This window comes from Octopus bimaculoides, chromosome 6, assembly GCF_046866305.1.
Source record: "Octopus bimaculoides isolate indiv1 chromosome 6, ASM4686630v1, whole genome shotgun sequence".
NCBI classification, from domain to species: Eukaryota; Metazoa; Mollusca; class Cephalopoda; order Octopoda; family Octopodidae; genus Octopus; species Octopus bimaculoides.
Genome location: NC_142933.1, coordinates 48,871,787 through 48,892,174, shown reverse-complemented (window position 1 = coordinate 48,892,174; position 20,388 = coordinate 48,871,787). Strand labels below are relative to the sequence as shown.

Here is a 20,388-nt window from a genome sequence, read left to right as displayed (position 1 = left end):
AAACAAAATGACAAACATTGTAAATAATTGCTTTCAATTTAGGCACAAAAGCCAGTAATTTTGAAAGAAGGGGGAGTTAGTTGGTACTGTTGACCTAATAACAGACTGATACTTATTTCAACTACTCGGAGAGCTGAAAAGCAAAGCTAGCCTCAGTAAGCCAGAATGAATACCTCAAGGAATTCCTTACAATTTTGCCCTTAATATCAGATGGATTTCATGTACATGAACATTTCAGGTTTTGATAACCTTGGTTTCCAATCACTCTCAAGTTACCTTCAATCAAATATTGTTTCAGAAACAGGTTCCCTTAAGTTTTTATTATTATTATCATCATCATCTATATATTAATACACTATATATTAAAACACTATGGCTGAAAGCGTTATGCTGTCACATGATTAGTTCAAGAGAAAGAAAAAGAGGGAGAGCGGTGTTAACGTGAGGTAATAGTTATGTGTTTAAAAAGTTAGCTGAAAGAAGAGATATAGAGAAAGAGAGTTAGAAATACAATGTTAAGCAGAGGATGATGTTCTGGTGGTGAGGTTAAAGAGATGTAGCTATGCTGAGAGTGAGAGAATAGTGGTACTATTGCCAGTCAATGCATTATGCTGTCATGTGGTTAGTGGAAATCAGAAGTGAAAAGAAAGAGAGAAATGCTAACATGAAGAGGGGAATGACATGGTTAAAAAGTCAGTTGAAATGAAAAGTAAAGAGAGAAATATAAAGTGTTTAACAGAGGGAAATTTTAAACATCATATTGTCACTGATAAGAAAATAACATTTTAATATTCAATTTCTTACATTTTCTACTCTCTGATGGTCTGTCTATCTACATTGATAATACATCGATGGGTGGACAGAAGGTTTACGTTAGGTATAATAATAAACTTATTATAAATACAAAAATCTTTCAACGAAAGTGAAACAACTTAGCAAAATAGCCATGGATGTTGTTATTCTTTTTGTATTGACATCAAGAAAAGTTGATATAAACAAACAACTAAACTGAAATGAAACAACCTTGGTTGGCAAATAACCCAACTTTGTTACTGAAAGTTATGACAGTGGTGGTGGTGATAGCAGTGGAGGCAGTGGTGAGTGGAAAGTGAAAAACGATTTTTTTTTTAACTAAACTTTTTACATCACCTATCATAGTATGTGTATGCACTTATGCATACACATAAGTGCAACTATATACCATCTGCTCACTTGAAAACTGATATTTGGTTACAAAATATGGATGACAATGTAAGCTAGCAAGAGAAAGAATGAAACAGTATAGGTAACAACATAAAGAGAAGCAGAGGGTCAAATCACTAGAACAAGCACAGGAGCATAAGTGTAAAAGGGAAAATATGAATCATAGAGTGAGTATTTACAACAGATAAGAGATTGTGTTCACCATAGAATAGAAAATGAAAATGAGAGAGAACATGAAAAAAAAATTGTAAATGTATAGTTGAAAGTTACGTTGGTGACATGAATACTCTCAGTAATTATTGTGAACTCTTAGATTTATAAATGAACCTCTGAACTGCTGAGAGAATATGAAAGTCATGGTCCCTAAATTACTGCCTAAACCAGAATTGAAAGGCGCTTTTAAATGAAAATAATACAGAATAAACAATTTCAAAAGAAACACTAATTTTGATTGTTCTATATAAACTTCCAACCATCCACAAAATTTCATATTTACCATGGAATTCCCATAGGTACTGCTAGTTATTATTAATAAAATAAGAAGGTAAGAGAAAACAACTGACATACATTGATCACAAGGTGAACTTTATTCAGAAAGGAAATAAGGCTTCTTCAACTGTTCTACTTTTCAATAATTCAACCAATTTAATTACTTCTATAGTTAAGCTAGAGTTAACATATTTAATGTAGTGAAATTATAACAATTCAGAATCCAAGGTAACCAATGAGAGTTTGCATTGGCAACAACAACAGTAATAAAATCCAAGACAATAGATTTTGTTGCAGTGAGGCATGAAAAAGTGGTAAGTTACAGCCAACAGAAGGGAGAAGGAAGCGAATAGGTTAAAAAAGAAGAGATTGCAAGTAGATAAGTACAGTAAATAAGAGAATAGAGAAAGTGAGAAGTCCGTTGTGAGGAAAGTGAACTAAGTATAAGAGACAGAGTGTGGTGAGTGCTAGAGTTGACTGGAGGAAATTATTTAAACTGATAGAAGTGGAGGTTTTTAGTAAAAAAAAAAAAAAAAAAAAGTCACTGCCATCAAGTGAAAATATTTAGTCACTGTTAAAGAGTAATTAAAGGAATAAAATTTTTACCTAAAGAGTGGGAAATTAGGATAGTGAACAGAAGACCTTAATTACTCTCTCAGTGACTTGATCTCAGTACATATGAAATGAACTGAAAGAACTGTCTGGAAAGATTTTTGCTTCAGCAGTGAAATATTGATTACGAAGTTAGAAACCTAAAGCCTTTTTATTTATAAGGCAAGTATGGGAGACAACTCCAGACAGCTTACAATTAGAAACAGTCGCAAGGTAAATTACTAAGTGCATATTCAAGAATTCACAATGCAATTATCTCAAAGATTCACTTTCTAAACTTATTAATGCTTTTCATTTGAGGAATATGATATTGGTACATTAACCCACGGATTCTGTCATTACTACTTTGGCAAATATAGTGAAGTTTATACTTCGGTGAAACATCACTAGAGTTGCCTTGATGATCATAGGGAGACCATTTCACATTCCATTGTTCCCCTAAAGAATTGTTATATTTTTACAATATTGAGTTTCTCCCTTCACGAATCTTTGTATTTAGTAGTAGCTAATAATATTCAGTAAGAACACAGCTACAAAACCATATTCATATAATTTTATTATATACACTCTCCGAGTGGTTGGCGTTAGGAAGGGCATCCAGCTGTAGAAACTCTGCCAAATTTAGATTGGAGCCTGGTGTTGCCATCCGGTTTCACCAGTCCTCAGTCAAGTCGTCCAACCCATGATAGCATGGAAAGCGGACGTTAAACGATGATGATGATGATGATGATATTTGTTCGTTCAAAATTGAAATGTTTGTCTAAACCAGTTCATACTTTTGTGAATGCATTGAAGAAAAAAAGTAAACAGTTGTTACCTTGTAAATTTTATATTTTTATTTACCATAGAAATACGGCTCCACAATTTTTACGTAGTTGGAGTTTCCAAGTTTCCAAATTTCAAACTGATGAACTAATTGTAGAGTAATGAAAAACAAATGAGAAATATTTCAAAATATGACTTTCACTACTACATTTCAACTATTATAGAGCTCAAGCACAACCCAAATACAGTAAGATACTTGCATTTAGTTTACATTTTTAACAAATTCAGAGAACTTTAGGTTCAAGTCCTGATATTTACATTTCTGTCATTTCTAACCAAGAAAATGCAAATTATAAACACCTATTTTCACATTTAAAAAAAATCTAAGTATTTACATTTTTCAGTTTAAGGTTTAAAAAAAAAAAAGATACAAACAATATGAAAATTACATTAGATTTCATGACATTAAAATACATTAATGCAAATATTTTGTAAGTGCCAATTGTGCTGACACTAGTTTTATGATATTTTTTGGTATCAATGAAGGTAGAAAAAAAACCCTGCATAAAACCAATATTAACCAGGTATTCCAATGTGACCAATATCCTTGGATGTATTTTACCTGGTTTTATAAGCCAGATATACAAACATTGAAACCCCACTACCTGGATTGTGAATACTGCAAAAGATTATCAATTGGGAGCATAATTTTTGCCATGAACGTAAGGTAAATTGCCTAGACAACAACAGTACAATGTATGCGATGAAATGTGAACTCAATTCACTATTCCAGTGTTTTGATTTTCCAGCTACCACGCCTTTATAATATGGTTTCCAAATTATAATTTTAAGTGAAAAGGTTGAGAGGAAATACTTGCGCTTCAAGATTAAATATAAGCTCTAGGACATAATACAAAACAAAGCTTTATCTTCAGCTAAATATCATAGACTGTTATACATTTATGCCAAGATGAATCAGGCACAGAGAAAAAAAATGGAAAAAGGAAATAAAGAAACAAAATCAGAAACATTATATTGTAAGTGGTTTGCTGGAATCTTTATTTGAGAATGTTGCTCTGAGTTGGTCAAATATTGAGACTGGAAGAAAACAGTTTTTTCTCCGCTGACAACCAACTAGATAGTGTTATAAACAATTGAAAACAAGAACTTGACCCAGAATAACAATGCTACTGAAAGATATGCAGTTATTAAGCCACCACTGAACAAAAAATAAACGTTCTTGTTCAAAGAGTACATGCCCATTTCTACAATCAACTTTGGTTCTATTCATAAAAATGAAACTGAAAAGACAACGAACAACACAACAAAAACAGTAAAATGGCAGGATGATGATTAAAAGTACTTTTAGATAAAATAATTATTTCCAAAGTCTTTGAAGATAGAATAGACACAGGGATGAACTAAAAGAAATTAGTTTTGAAATTAAGCAAGTTATGCTTTATTATAAATTCTTTGGGAGAGAAAAACAGGGCACTTCACAAAAAATTAAAAGTTGGACTAGATTGAAACATCTTAAAGTTTATATTTTCAAAGAACATAAACACTAAAAGGGTTGGGAAAAAAAATTAGGACTGAAACTGATATAATAATGACAAAAAAAAAACTTCTTTAAAATAAAAATAAACAGTTTTAAGAAAAGAAATATAGCAACCATGAGATACATAAAGCCAACCCTTTTTGATAATTTAAGATCATACTATTTTCATTTCTTTATCTAAAATATAACTTTACCAGGGAAGAAGTCAAATTTAGTAATGTAATTAAAAGGTTAAGATCTTGAAATGTAACTTGTCTTACATCACTTCTGAATTCTTTTAGTATCAGTACTAAACCCTCCCATTACCATTTAAAACATTCTACTCAATAAACCAATATTTATACCAATAAGGTATTTATATACGAAAAAAACTTTTAAAGCTATCTGTACTTTGTAAAACAAAAATATCAAGTAATCAACAGAACAAAAGAGTATTTCAATTTAACTGCTCCATAGAATAAGTGCAACATAGAACAATATTAAAAAATCCTTAAGAAATATTGATCTTAAACAGGTATTAGAAGTAATAAAAAGAAGCAGTGGAGGAAAACAAAATTCAAATTGTCAGGATTATAAAAAGCTATTTTGTTTGAGAAACAGAGCTAAAATAAACGTTTTTTGTTCTCTTCCAGAAAAGTAATACAATAAGAAGTTGCAATGGTTAAAAGAAATTATAACTTATAACGAATGATGCATAGATGTGGGCAATTGTGGTGGTAATAACAGGAACAATGATTCCAAGTCTCCTTGTAAAAATTCTTCAGCTATAACTCCATTGGTTCTTCATCTGGAGTATTAGATTCTGGAACTTGGGGAGATGTTACACTTGTAGTGGAAGCAGAAACATCAGCACTTTCAGAAACTGAACTGTTAGTTCCTCCATCCTCCTTTTGCAGCATCTGATTAGGTTGACAACAGTTAGTTTCCATGACTGAAGATGCTTCGTTGCTGTCATTGTCTTCCTCACATCTCTTACTCTCTTCATCTGGTTGAGGTATCTGGGTATTGTCAGCTTCTGATATAGCTGGTGTCATTTCATCAGAAGAAGAAACTGAATTGTCTGTACAAGCAATATCAGTAACAACCGAGTCAGCATTATCAGCAGACTCTGCTTGTGCTACAGTAGCAGCTTCTGAAGTGCTGGTATTAGCAGAAGAACAGATCTTTACTGTAGGTTCATGGTGGGACACTGGTACATCAGTGGTTTCAGAAATATCTGCAGATGAGGGAAAAGATTGTGAAGAGAAAGATGATGTTGATGACAGTGGAGTGCTTGAGTCTTGGCACAGCTCTGGCTGTAACTGATTTGTGGGTACTGATGCACATGTATGACTTGCTGTAATAGAACTAGTAATAGTACTGCTAGTGTTTGTTGTCAAACTGGATTTGTTTGTAACTGAATCAGAACTGTCACAGTTCTTTACCATATCTTTTGGAAGAATGAACTGAACTTTCGAAGTTTCTTCAGATATAACTGCAAATAAAGAAAAATGGGTTAAATATAAGTACAAGAGAGAGAAAGAAAGTGTAACATTTAATAGAAAAATAATCAAATAAAAGTTAAGTATTTATAGGTAAAATTTAACATTATCAAGGAGAACAAATGATTAAGAATTGACTCACTATGGAAACTGTTAGAAATAGAACTGCTCTCCGATGAAGCTGGTTGTGTTTGAATGTCTTCCATTTTAGTCTCCAGTTTACTTCTACTGTTTTCTTCCTCTAGTTGCATTATATCTGCTAATACATCAGTAGCTGATGGGTCTTTCTGGGTTAGTTCCCTTGGTTGATGATTGGCACAGCTGTCCGCTGTAGATAGTTCAGTACTTTCTTCATGACCATTTTGACTAGTAGGAGACTGCTGAGAATTATCATCACCACTACTTAAAGTAGACTCTTCCCCACTGCTACTAGTAGAAGATTGAACAGAGTCTCGGTCATCAGATATGGAGTCAAAAGAAGATGAAGAATCCTCTTTATCACACTTATCTTCTGCAATTGAAGAGTTATTAATTTCTACATTGTTGTTACCTAAATCTGTAGAATGGACTGTTCCTGGTAGCGGTGGTGAAGGTAATGTCCTACTACTAAGCGACACATTTCGTTCATCACAGTTTTCATCGTATGTCGGACTGTCTGGTTTATCAGAATCAGACTTAGAAGATGGCCAGATGGTAGCAGAATCAATGGAAGTTGCTTGCCAAAGAGGCGGTGAAGGTACAGGCAATGGTGGAGGAGTGTGTGGTGGGGTACGTATTGATGCAGTATGTCCATTAATATCAATCCCATTAACAATATTCCGTGACTCACAAACAACTTTTCTAAAGAGAAAGAAAAGCAAATCTTATGACAGTTATATGTGTAGCTAAAAATGAAACAATAAAAGTGAGCAAAACGTTAAATGTACAGATATCAAAAGGAAAAAAATAGTTTTCAATTTCTATCTTTAAATGGGTTATTTTAACAAGGACATATAAATTTTTGAAGTTAAATTATTGTCAAGTACTTTCAACTGAAATATGTACTAACCTTCCGTATGGATCCACAGTGCTAACAACCATGATATTCTGAAAAAGGAGAGAATTTTATTTTAATATTTTATAGAGTGTCGGACATCCTACATGTGAAGATAAATAAGGGTAATGAAAGATTGATTTAAGAAAACTTGGCTGTAAAAATTGGTCTTTAAAAGAAATGCTAAAACAGAGTTTTTCCACAAAGCAGCAGTCTCTTAATACATATAAATTTTGGTGTGAAGATTAGGGAGAGCAACAATACAATCAGAAAGAAGCAAAATAGATTTAGCAATTAAGTTCTGGTGAATTACTATTATTACAGTTTATTATATTAGTAATAGAAAAAGCAGAACATGGCAGATCAAGATTTGGAAGATTTTTTACTGCATAAACATTATCAATGAAGTAAATAACTTCTGAATATACACACCAACAAATGTGACAGCAATATTTTATAACATGTAGATTTAGAATTTGTAAGAATATTTGCCTCTAGAAGAGCTGTTTGAAATTGAAGGGTTTCTTTGTGCTAAACAATACTTACAGCCTTTACGTTATTTTGTTGACACCTGTCATTCTCAGAGCCTGTAATCTAAGTGGTCTCTGCTCTACCTTATCCCCCATAGTAGATGATTATTATCAAATACCTAGTTATCTTCCTCATTATTCACTTCTCTTTTTCATGTAAATTTTTTGTTATATATTTTCTGAAAGTTTGCAATAAGCACCGGAATCTTTCAGCATTCATATACTTGACCCTTACATTACCATATTTCTGCTGAAACACAACCTTTACTTTAATCAATCTTTAAAATAATATATTTAGTAAAATAGCTTTATCATTAAGCTAGTGTTTGGAAAATAAATTAACATGAAATTTTGATGGATGGTTTTAATTTAAATTACTACAAAACAAAAAGTTTCTACCATAGATAACAAGGATAGTCTCATGCAGGTTGGTATCAAGAGGGTTAATGTTCTTGGGGTACATTTCTCATTTAGTCCTCAATGCTTTTTCAGAGATTAGAGATACATTAACTATCAAAACCTAATTATACTTCTATCATTACATTATGAATGGAAACCTAACCACTAATTCTATCATTCACCCAAACCACATCAGTTTTATTATCTACCTTGCTAAGCACATACCTACACCTACAGTTCTGGACTTATTATGCACCCCCAAAATCTTATATGCTGTTCTTGATGGATAATGTCGACATATTCCCCCATTCTTCTTGCATAAAACACACATCCACTCTACACTACCTGAACTTCCCTATGTCTGCACAGTAATACTTGTACAGAGGTAGGTCACTTGAAAGAGAAAAAAAATGGCATTGACAAAATTCAAGATCAGGAGATTTACAGCAAACTTCTTTGAATCATCATAGAACCAGTATAATGCATGATAGAACTGCCAATAAATTGGATGACATTTACAGTTTCATCAGTTATGGGATTTCACTGCATTCATAATGAATTTAGGTTTCTATCACTGATACAAGAATTTTTTCATGTATCTCATTTTCGTTTTATCTTCATCATCATCATTTGATGTCCATATTCCATACTGGCAATGGTTGGATGGTTTTGACAGGATCCGGTGAGCCAAAGAATTGATTGCACTGGGCTCCAATTTCTGCTTTGGTAAGGTTTCTCTGGACACCTTTAGTTAAACTCTAAAGTAAGAATTATATTTTCAATTAAAAATAATAATCCATATGCCAAATTGAAGATAAAATTATTTGTGAATTTATCAAAATCTGAAAAATGTGCTTGCAAAATAAAAAAAAATACTTGCAATAAGAACAAGTATCTTGAATAATTAGTTAATATGTAATAAAAGTAAAAAAAAAAAAGATTTTAAAAATTATAAATATACTGATATACTGGAGTTTGCACTATATACATCCATCAAAATATTAGAAATAAAACAATTGCTGTGAAGTAGAATATTGTTCAAGATTTGTAGGTGAAGAATATAGAGAATTTCCAAGAAAACTGACTGGGTATATTATTAATGAATTCCTCTAATAGTGTTTCAAACATAAGCCTTTTATTTGTATTACAGGGAGATGTATCAGAAAAAAAACTAAACAGAGACCAAGCCAACCAATGAAAATATGAAAGCATTGTGAAAACAAATGAAAATGAAAAACAAAACACTAGCTACAACAACAATCTCTCTCTTCATTAAACAAATGCAGACATTACAAAAAATAAATTTGAAAACTAATGCAGATTGATCTAAATTCACATCGTTACCTTCTCAATGCCTCTCAGAAATTTATCACTCCTTTTATAGTGTCTGGTTGGTTCAGTTATGAGCTCACATAGTCTTTGAATTGTAAAAGGGGCACTGAAATTAAATAATATAATCAAATGTTTAAATTGACCAGATTATAAAATACACTAATATTTCACATTTTTCATATGCTATATAATGAAAGTGATCAGTTAAAGAAATCATAGGGCATACAATTTAATTAAAACTTTATAAACTATCATCATGATTGAATGAGCTTAACCCTTTAGCAACCACAATCTTTCAAATTTAATGAGTATTTATTCATACTACATTGAATTCATCATGCATTATCTTGCAGCTTCAAAATTTTGATAATACACATGGTTATTGTTAGAATGGCATTGCATAGTAGGTGTAAGAGGCTGAGCCTGATCAGTTTAAACAAAACTGGTTAGAATATCTGGGCTGGATATGGCTACTTTAGGTGAGTGTGTTAAATTATAAGGAACTAAAAGAGAATTAATCTCCCGACACAACAATATTGATTGATATATATATATTTACACACACAGAAATATATACATTATTTACAATTGATAGATATTTGTCCTCATCTTGCCTGTTATTAACACAATGTGGAGATCCGTATACCGCTTGCCGACCTTCACTGGACGATACCTCAATCCATATTTCGTGCATGTTGTTAATACATCCAGGAATGCTAGCTGATTGTCTTTTCCTTTTTCCCCTGTGACTGTATGGATGGCTTTATTGAGTTCACATGATCTAACAGCACTTGGGCATCTTCCAGGTGGGGCTAGAGTATGAAGGTGTCATCAACATATCGCAGACATATCTCTCTCTCTCATATATATATATGGGAGAATATACGAAAAAACAACAGACGAGGACAGGTGGTGTAAATAATAAAAGGATGTATTAGTATGACGCTCGCGAATACGGAAAGTCTTTGACGTTTCGAGCTACGCTCTTCAACAGAAAGAATACGGAGACAAGGAGAAAAACACGGAGAAAAAAAAATTGAATAGTGTTCAGTCAACGGTCAATCATAATAATGGCTGATCATAACAATGGCTGACTGGAAGTTAGAAATTTTTTTTTCATGAGAGCTAAGAAAAGGGGGAGATAACAAACGGTGATCAAAGAACGAGGGGCTGTGTGTGGGAGATAGAATGCTGGTGATCTTGACATATGTAGTGTGAAAATGGGGAAGGCAGAAAGGAGTTGGTCAGTTGTAGTGTGTGCGTGGTGTGATGCGAGGGTATTGGTGTGGTGTGATGGTGTTGGGAGGTGGGGAAGGCATGGGTGGAGTGGCACCGATACAGTCGTCAATATACCGACCGTATAGTTCGGGAGTAGGACCAGTGAAACTGGAGAATATTTGGGCCTCAACATAACCAACTAAGAGGTTCGCGTAGATATATATATATATATATATATATATATATATATATATAATTAAGGGATCAGCAAAATATTTGCTTCACCATATACCGAAGTTCAGCAAATAGCAGCTAAAAAAGCTGCTATTTTCTGAACTTCGGTATATGGTGAAGCAAATATTTTGCTGATCCCTTAATTATATTTATAAATATATGAACTTTTGAATAAGTTCTCCACCAATAATGGTGCTTTCATACCGATGGGCTTGGTAAAAATTATTAATTGATTTATTAATTAATAAATTGATAATCCTTTACCCTTTTAATTTATATATATATAGATAGATATAGACATATATATATATATATATATATATATATATATATATATATATATATAGTTAGATATAGACACACACACATACATACACATACATACATACATATATATATATATATATATGGATCAAGGCAAAATGGGTGCCCAAAATTAGACAGGCTTGGAGAAGAAGGGTGTGGAAGCTTAAAGACCCTGCAAACGGACAGAGACTTAGAGACAAGTTACTTGAAGCATTTAACGAAATAGAAGGGGATATAGCATCATACAACGTGGAAGACAATTGGAGATTTCTGCGGGACAACCTGTTGAAAGCCACCGACCAGGTTTGTGGGTGGTGTAAGGTCCCCTCCCAACCCAGAGTAACGTGGTGGTGGAACAAGGAGGTAGACAGGGCTATTAGACAAAAGAAACAGGCTTGGAAGGACTGGAAGAACGGTGGTAGCAGGGAATTGTACCAATGTGCCAGAAGGGAGGCTAGGCGACAGGTTTATTTAGCCAGAGGGGAAGCAGATAAGGAAAGATTTGCCAATGTTCTGCGCCGTGAGGACCAAAGACTCGAGGTATTTCGTGTTGCAAGACAGTGTAGGAGAGAGAATAGTGATGTTGTAGGAGAGAAATGTGTTCGCATGGATGATGGTACGCTTGCATTAAATGAGGATGCAAAGAAAGAGGTCTGGAGATGCCACTACGATAGATTGCTTAATAAAGAGAATGAATGGGAGAAAGAGAGCCTGCCTTATGTCGACCCAATAGAGGGACCAGCTATCCGAGTTGATAGTACCAGGGTAGATAAAGCAATTAAGAGTATGAAGACCGGGAAAGCCCCCGGCCCATCAGGAATCACTGCAGAGATGCTCAAAATATCTGGCAGTGTTGGCTATAGCCTAGTCACCCGTATTACGAACCAGGTGATACACGAAGGAGTCATACCCTATGACTGGTGTAGCAGCATCATAGTCAACTGCTACAAAGGTAAAGGGGACGCTTTAGATACAAATAATTACAGAGGCATCAAGCTGTTAGATCAGGTTATGAAAGTTACAGAGAGGGTCATAGCCCAACTAATTAGGGAGCGAATCAATTTAGATGAGATGCAGTTTGGGTTCGTGCCAGGTAAAAGCACTACTGATGCCTTATTTCTAGTGAGACAGTTGCAGGAGAAATACCTAGCTAAGGATAAACCTCTGTACCTGGCTTTCGTTGACATGGAGAAAGCCTTTGACAGGGTCCCCCGATCCCTTATCTGGTGGTCAATGAGGAAACTTGGGATAGAAGAATGGTTAGTGAGAGCTGTGCGAGCCATGTACAGAGATGCTGCCAGTAAGGTGAGGGTTGGAAATGAGTACAGCAATGAATTCCGGGTAGAGGTAGGGGTCCACCAAGGTTCCGTCCTCAGCCCCCTATTATTTACCATAGTCCTCCAGGCAATCACAGAGGAGTTCAAGACAGGTTGCCCCTGGGAGCTCCTCTATGCTGATGACCTTGCCCTAATTGCGGAGTCACTATCAGAACTAGAGGAGAAGTTTCAGGTGTGGAAGCAAGGTCTAGAATTGAAGGGCCTTAGAGTCAACCTAGCTAAAACCAAAATCCTAATAAGTAGGAAGGTAGATAAAACACAAACCCCTTCAGGTAGATGGCCCTGCTCAGTATGTAGAAAAGGAGTAGGTAGTAACTCTATAAGATGTACCCGGTGCAAGCTATGGACACATAAGAGGTGCAGCAACATCAAAGGCAGGTTAACTAGCAAGTTAGTTTTTGTTTGTGGCAGATGTTCAGGTGCAATAAAGACTGCAAACAAACAGGAAACAACTTCTATCTCATTCCAGGGTGAAAAACTAGAGGTAGTCGATAGCTTCCGCTATCTGGGCGACCAAGTTAGTAGTGGGGGTGGGTGCGCTGAAAGTGTAGCTGCTAGAATAAGAATAGCCTGGGCAAAGTTTAGAGAGCTCTTACCCCTACTGGCGACAAAGGGACTCTCACTCAGAGTAAAAGGCAGACTGTATGACGCATGCGTACGAACAACCATGCTACATGGCAGTGAAACATGGGCTGTAACTGCTGAGGACATACGTAAGCTCGCAAGGAATGAAGCCAGTATGCTCCGTTGGATGTGTAATGTCAATGTGAATACCCGTCAGAGTGTAAGTATCTTGAGAGAAAAGCTGAACATTAGAAGCATCAGTTGTGGCGTGCAAGAGAGACGATTGCGCTGGTATGGACATGTGGTGAGAATGGAGGAGGATAGCTGCGTGAAAAAGTGCCACACCCTAACAGTTGAGGGAACCCGTGGAAGAGGTAGGCCCAGGAAGACCTGGGCTGAGGTGGTGAGGCAAGACCTTCGTACATTGGGCCTCACCGAGGCGATGACTACGGACCGAGACCTTTGGAAATGGGCTGTGCGTGAGAAGACCCGGCAAGCCAAGTAAGATCGTTGCCAGTGCCCCTGGACTGGTTCTTGTGCGGGTGGCACATGAGATGCACCATTTTGAGCGTGGCCGTTGCCAGTACCGCCTGACTGGCTCCTGTAGGATTTTCGAGCGAGATCGTTGCCAGTGCCCCTGGACTGGCTTGTGCGGGTGGCACATAAAAGACACCATTTCGAGCGTGGCCGTTTTCGTGCGGGTGACACGTAAAAGCACCCACTACACTCTCTGAGTGGTTGGCGTTAGGAAGGGCATCCAGCTGTAGAAACTCTGCCAAATCGGACTGGAGCCTGGTGTTGCCATCCGGTTTCACCAGTCCTCAGTCAAATCGTCCAACCCATGCTAGCATGGAAAGCGGACGTTAAACGATGATGATGATGATGATGATATATATATATATATATATATATATAGGTTCAACTTTTCTCTCAAGGTACTTATACTCTGTCAAGTATGCACACTGACATTACACATCCATCGGAGTATACTGACTTCATTCCTTTGGAGCTTACGCATGTCCTCAGCAGTCACGGCCCATGTTTCACTGCCATGTAGCATGGCTGTTCGTACACATGCGTCATACAGTCTGCCTTTTACTTTGAGTGAGAAGCCCCTTGTCACCAGCAGAGGTAAGAGCTCTCTGAACTTTGCCCAGGCTATTCTTATTCTAGCAGCTACACTTTCAGCGCACCCTCCCCCACTACTAACTTGGTCACCTAGATAGCGGAAGCTATCAACTAAGTCTAGTTTTTCTTCCTGGAATGTGGCCAAAGTTCTTTTCTGCACATTTTCAATGTTTATTGCTCCTGAACATCTGCCACATACAAAAACTAACTTCCTAATTAACCTACCTTTGATATTGCTGCACCTCTTATGCGTCATTAGCTTGCACTGCGTACATGCCTTTTCTACAGATCGAGCAGGGCCATCTACCTGAAGGGGTTTGTGTTTTGTCTACCTTCCTACTTATTACGACTTAGGTTTTAGCTAGGTTGACTCTAAGGCCCTTCGATTCTAGTCTTTGCTTCTACACCTGAAACTTCTCTAGTTTTGATAGTGACTCAGCAATTAGTGCAAGGTCATCAGCATAGAGGAGCTCCCAGGGGCATCCTGTCTTGAATTCCACTGTTATCGCCTGGAGGACTATGATAAATAGGAGGGGGCTGAGGACTGAACCTTGGTGGACTCCTACTTCAACCCGGAATTCTTCACTCTACTCATTGCCAACCCTCACCTTACTGACAGCATCTCTGTACATGGCTCGCACAGCTCTCACTAACCATTCTTCTATCCCTAGTTTCCTCATTGACCACCAGATAAGGGATTGGGGGACCCTGTCAAAGGCTTTCTCTATGTCAACGAAAGCCAAGTACAGAGGTTTATCTTTGGCTAGGTATTTCTCCTGCAGCTGTCTTACCAGAAATTTAACATCAGTGGTGCTTTTCCCTGGCACAAACCCAAACTGCATCTCATCTAAACTGACTCTCTCCCTAATTAGTTGGGCTATTACCCTCTCCATGACTTTCATTACCTGATCTAACAACTTGATACTTCTGTAATTATTTGTATCTAAAGCGTCACCTTTACCTTTGTAGCAGTTGACTATGGTGCTGCTACACCAGTCCTTCGTGTATCACCTGGTTAACAATACAGGTGACTAAGCCATAGAGCCGACACTGCCAGATATTTTGAGCATCTCTGCAGTGATTCCTGATGGGCCGGGGGCTTTCCCTGTCTTCATATTCTTAATAGCTTTATCTACCATGGTACTGTCAACTCGAATTGCTGGTCCCTCTGTTGGGTCGACATTCAGCACACTCTCTTCCTCCCAGTCATTCTCTTTACTGAGCAACCTTTCGTAGTGGCATCTCCAGACCTCTTTCTTTGCAGCCTCGTTTAGTACAAGCGTACCATCATCCATACAAACACATTTCTCTCCCACGACATCACGATTCTCTCTCACACACTGTCTTGCAACACGAAATACCTCAAGTCTTTGGTACTCATGGCGCAGAACATTGGCAAATTTTTTCTTATCTGCTTCCCCTCTGGCTAAATAAACCTGTCGCTTAGCTTCCCTTCTGGCAGTCTGATACAATTCCCTGCTACCACCGTTCTTCCAGTCATATTTATATATATACTAGCAGAGATACCCAGCGTTGCCCGTGTTACATGCAATTGAAGAATGAGACTTTTCTGTTATATTTTCGGTAAGGAACTGGAATACATGAGTCGAATTTCATGAAAATTGCACATGAGGGTTCTTTCCCTCTTTACACACCCTAAAAAAATTCTAATCATGAGACATGTATCCAATGCTATTGATCTTTATGTGCATATTCCAAAATTTCAGTCTTCTGGAACCTGTAAAAAGGATTTTGCTCCTGAAAAATGGAGCTCATGGGGCTCTAAAATGTAAGAATGAAAGCCCCTATTGGGGGTGGGTGTGTTAATGTCAACCAGAGAAGTTGAATTGTTGGGAATGTTTTTAACTTGGGTCTTATAGTATGCTTGTATATATGTGAGAGTATAGTCTCACTTTAATCGTTTCAGTATGAAATTGAAAGTATTAAAGTGAAAGTATTTGAAATTACAGTAGCGACATGTTATTACTTCACTTTTGACATGTAATACTGAAATAGTGGAATAGTTTCAGTGTTAAAGTGAAAGTATCTGACATTACAGTAGAGTGATGTTATTGTTTCACTTTTGACACGTAATACTGAAATAGTGGAGGAGATATGATATTACTGTGGCCTCGAACTATGCAAGAAATTAAAATTTTTTTTGGCCTAAGACACTACATGGACCCTAAAAGGATTTTGCACCTGAAAAATGGAGCTCTAAAATGTGGGAGTTAAGGCCCCTATTGGGGGGTGGGTGTATTAATGTCAACCAGAGAAGTTGAATTGTTGGGAATCTTTTTAACTTGTGTATAATATGTATTGTTTGAATTTCTTTGAAATAGGAAATATATGTATGTTCACTGGGTTTATAAAAGAGAGCAAAGCTACAGGAAAGCAATAGACGAATGATCATGATAATCAGTCAGCTACCCTAGCCTAGTTGTTACTACTCTCCAATGTAGGATTCCTCACCATACAGGTGACAGGCACAGCTGTAAGCTGCATTACAGATCTATAGCAATTGGAAGGGCATGACCCAATTGAAATAACATGTGACGCTTGGAGTAAAGGGAAATGAAAGTGTCGCCTCTGGAGTTTGCAAATGACCACTATACCGATAGGTAACTGTGCAGAAAAAATTTATAATCGATAAATGTCTTAGAACAACCAGTCACTCATCTGGGAAGGCCTTGAAATCAATGTTATCAACTGGGGACTATGTGTGTCACAGTGATAATAAAAGGACTCAAAGGAGGTCTGCAACGAAATAATTTTACTCAACACTTTGCAAGTGAATCAGTGGAGGCAAAGATGCGTCTCATTTACTTGACAATTTATGCAGCACATTGCAGAAATCACAATGTAAGTATACCTGAAAGGATAGTCTTACACTGTTGTACTGTTGAATTACAAATAATGCTCATCTGTTATGGTCGGGTGACCCTATAGCTTCCAATGGTACAACTATATTCATCTTTGCTTAGGAAAAATGACTAAATTGTGGGTGTGAAGTCCCCATGAAGGGGTCTTTGTAACTTCTAAGAAGAAGAAATTTTAGAAACATTACTTTATTTGTGTAATATGTATGGTTAAAATTTCATCAACATCAAAAATATATGAATTTTCATGGAGGTTATGGCCGTTATGCATAGAATATAATTTCCAAATTTCATAAAGATCCATTCAGTACTTTTGACGTAGTTTTGGATAAGAAAACAAATGACTAATGTGTGTGTTTGTGTGCATGTGTATGTGATGGGTGTATATATGTATAGATATCTGTATGCATGTATATATATGTATATATGTGTACACATTACATGTACATCTATATATATACATCTACACATATGTATACATATACATGTATGCATATAGATCTATATCTATATATATATCTATACATATACGTGTACATATACATCTATATGTATACATATACATCTCTCTCTCTCTCTCTCTGTATATATATATATATATATATATATATATATATACACACACACACACACACACACACACACACACCATTGAAGTGAAAGTATCTGTCATTACAGTATCGAAATGTGATTGTTTCAGTTAGTGGAATAGTTTCATTTTTAAAGTGAAAGTATTTGACGAGTGTTTTCGTTTCATTTTTGACATGTAATACTTAAATACTGGAGGAGATATTATGTTGCTGTGGGCTCGAACTATGCAAGAAGTTAAAAAAATTTTTTGACTAAAACACAACTGGAACCCTAAGTAAGGCATGTGTAAAATTTGAATGAAATTGGTTGTGTAGTTCTCAAGTTTTAGGGATTCACACACACATACACACACACACACAGATTCTCATTTTTATATATAGAGATATATTTATATATACATATATATATATTTATATATACATATATCTATATATATATATTTATATATATATTTATACATATATATGCTCAAAGCATCCTCCTCCACTGCTAAATAAGCTCCCTAGATACAGGAAGTTATCTACTTCTTGTAAGGATCCCCCAAACATTTGAAGAAGTCTATTTTCTGTATATTCTTAGTGTTTATTGTACCAGCACATTTGCCAGACACAAAAACAAATTCCTTTGTTAACATTCCTATAACACCACTGATTCTCTTATGTGTCCATTGTTTGCACTGGATACACCTTATGGAATTTCCATGTACATCTTTTCTAATCAAGCAGAGCCATCTCCTTGAAGAGAGTAGTAATTTGTCTGGTTTCCTACTTACTTGGACTTCAGTCTTTGCTAAATTAACTCTAAGGCCCTTTGATGCCAGGCCATGCTTCCACAACTGGAATTTCTTTTCTAGTTCTGGTGATACAGCTATAAGAACAAAGTCATTAGAATAGAGGAGCTTCCAAGAGCAGCCAATCTTAAATTCCTCTGTTATAGCCAGGAGGACTATGATAAATAAGAGGAGGCCAAGAATAGAGTTCAATATTAATGGACAATATCCACTCCTCTTAAACAACTGCACTTATTTCACTATAATAAAGCCAAAGAGTTAATTTTACCAATAGATATGTTTAACAGCAGTCTTCCAAACTTCTATCACATAAAGCTTTGCTACTATATTAGCACGACTCATCAGCACTATTCCATCTAGATAGCAAATATTTTTCTGAACTTCGTTCCAGGGACATATCCAAAGTGTATCAAATGCATCCATTATTTAGATTGAAGTTGAGTATAGAAATTTTGACAAAAGTAACATATCAATAACAAAGAAGACACTCACTGAACACTACTTGAAAATTAATTTATATTTTCATTCCTAAATACAAAGAAAAATGAGACAAAGAGCAACAAAAACACAAAAAAGATAAAAATACAACACTACTGACAAAAGAATGGTGCAACTTTGCGAAGCACCCATCAAAAATACACTTTTACAAGCTTACCCATGAAATCTGTTGACAGCATTAATGATCCGATTTCTCATTTCTTCAAATTTAACATTTTTTACATTTGGAGACATAAGCAAATGGTCAGCTGGATACTCTTCATTAAACTGCTGCATTACTGAATCCAACTTTTTAACAAACAACGGCTTTAGTCGTGGCCATGGAAATCTGAATTACATAAAATAAATTCAACAAATAAATTTTAACATCTCAACATAAATTCTTATAGGAAACAATATCAAAACAGAAAAATTTAAATATGCTGAGAAACACTATAATGAAATGGAGAGGATGGCATTTATACTAGATAATCTAACAGTAAAGAAGCTAAATCCTAAGTTATGTTCTCAACAAAAGGAGTTTATAAAAACTAACTTTTGTATTCAAGCAGCTAATGAGATGCCTTTAACAAAAATGATGCTTTCCTTTGCTCTCAACAGGCAACATATACATTAAGGTGAAAGCATCTTGAAGTGACAGGTGTCTGAAAGATACCATTATTCCTTTTTTTTTTTTTTTTTTTTTTTTTTTTTTTTGTGGTCATATTTCAAGAAAAGTTTTTGGGTATTCATTTCATCACAGAATCTTACCGAAATTCTCTTTACCTTAAGATCTTATTTTCTACATCACTATAATTATTTTCAAAAATATTTGATTTAAAATTGAGCACCAGCAGATAACCCTGGTTTGAAATAAAGTTTGACAAGACAACTTACAATAAAATTTATATATTTTTTGGCTAAAAAGCAAGCCAAAAAAAAAAAAATATTGATATCCAGATTTTATTGTGTGCTCTTTATGAACATCCATAAGATCCCTAACTATTTCAGTTTTGTTTAATGTAAACAGGTTTTTCAGTTCCCAAATTAGAGATTGTTTGACAAGCTTTAAAATATTGTATAAACTTATGTTTCTCTATATTCTTGTAGTTTGTTTTTTTTTTATATATAACCACCATTATTATTATGACATTGGAATAACAAAAACTAAACTAAACACATTGTGGTATTTAGTTAGGATATTTAGTTTAGGTTGACTGTGCCTTTCATCCTTCAAGGGTCAATAAAATAAGCATCATTGAGCACTGGTGTCAATGTAATTGATTTACCCCTTCCCCTGAACTTGCTGGCCATGTGTCAAAATTTGAAAATGATATTTAGTTAGGTTTTCATTCTGGATTAAAATCCATTAAGTTACCTCTTTCATCCTTTCAAAACCAATAAGACAATACATTGCAGTTGAATCGATATTCTTTCCTCAAATGTGGTCTTATTATAGAAA

General features: G+C 35.5%; 1 protein-coding gene across 1 annotated transcript in view; it reads right to left on the bottom strand.

The window, feature by feature from the left end:
• Window positions 1–3,117: 3,117 nt before the first annotated feature.
• LOC106868173 (uncharacterized) overlaps window positions 3,118–20,388 on the bottom strand; it is a 39,947-nt gene continuing 22,676 nt past the window's right edge. Inside the window, exons 3-7 of the mRNA XM_014913317.3 lie at window positions 19,105–19,275; window positions 9,415–9,508; window positions 7,157–7,194; window positions 6,251–6,948; window positions 3,118–6,101 (exon numbers count right to left, since the gene is read on the bottom strand). Coding sequence (XP_014768803.2) covers window positions 5,392–6,101; window positions 6,251–6,948; window positions 7,157–7,194; window positions 9,415–9,508; window positions 19,105–19,275 — 1,711 coding nt within the window. The 3' untranslated portion in view covers window positions 3,118–5,391. The remainder of the gene's footprint in view (window positions 6,102–6,250; window positions 6,949–7,156; window positions 7,195–9,414; window positions 9,509–19,104; window positions 19,276–20,388) is intronic.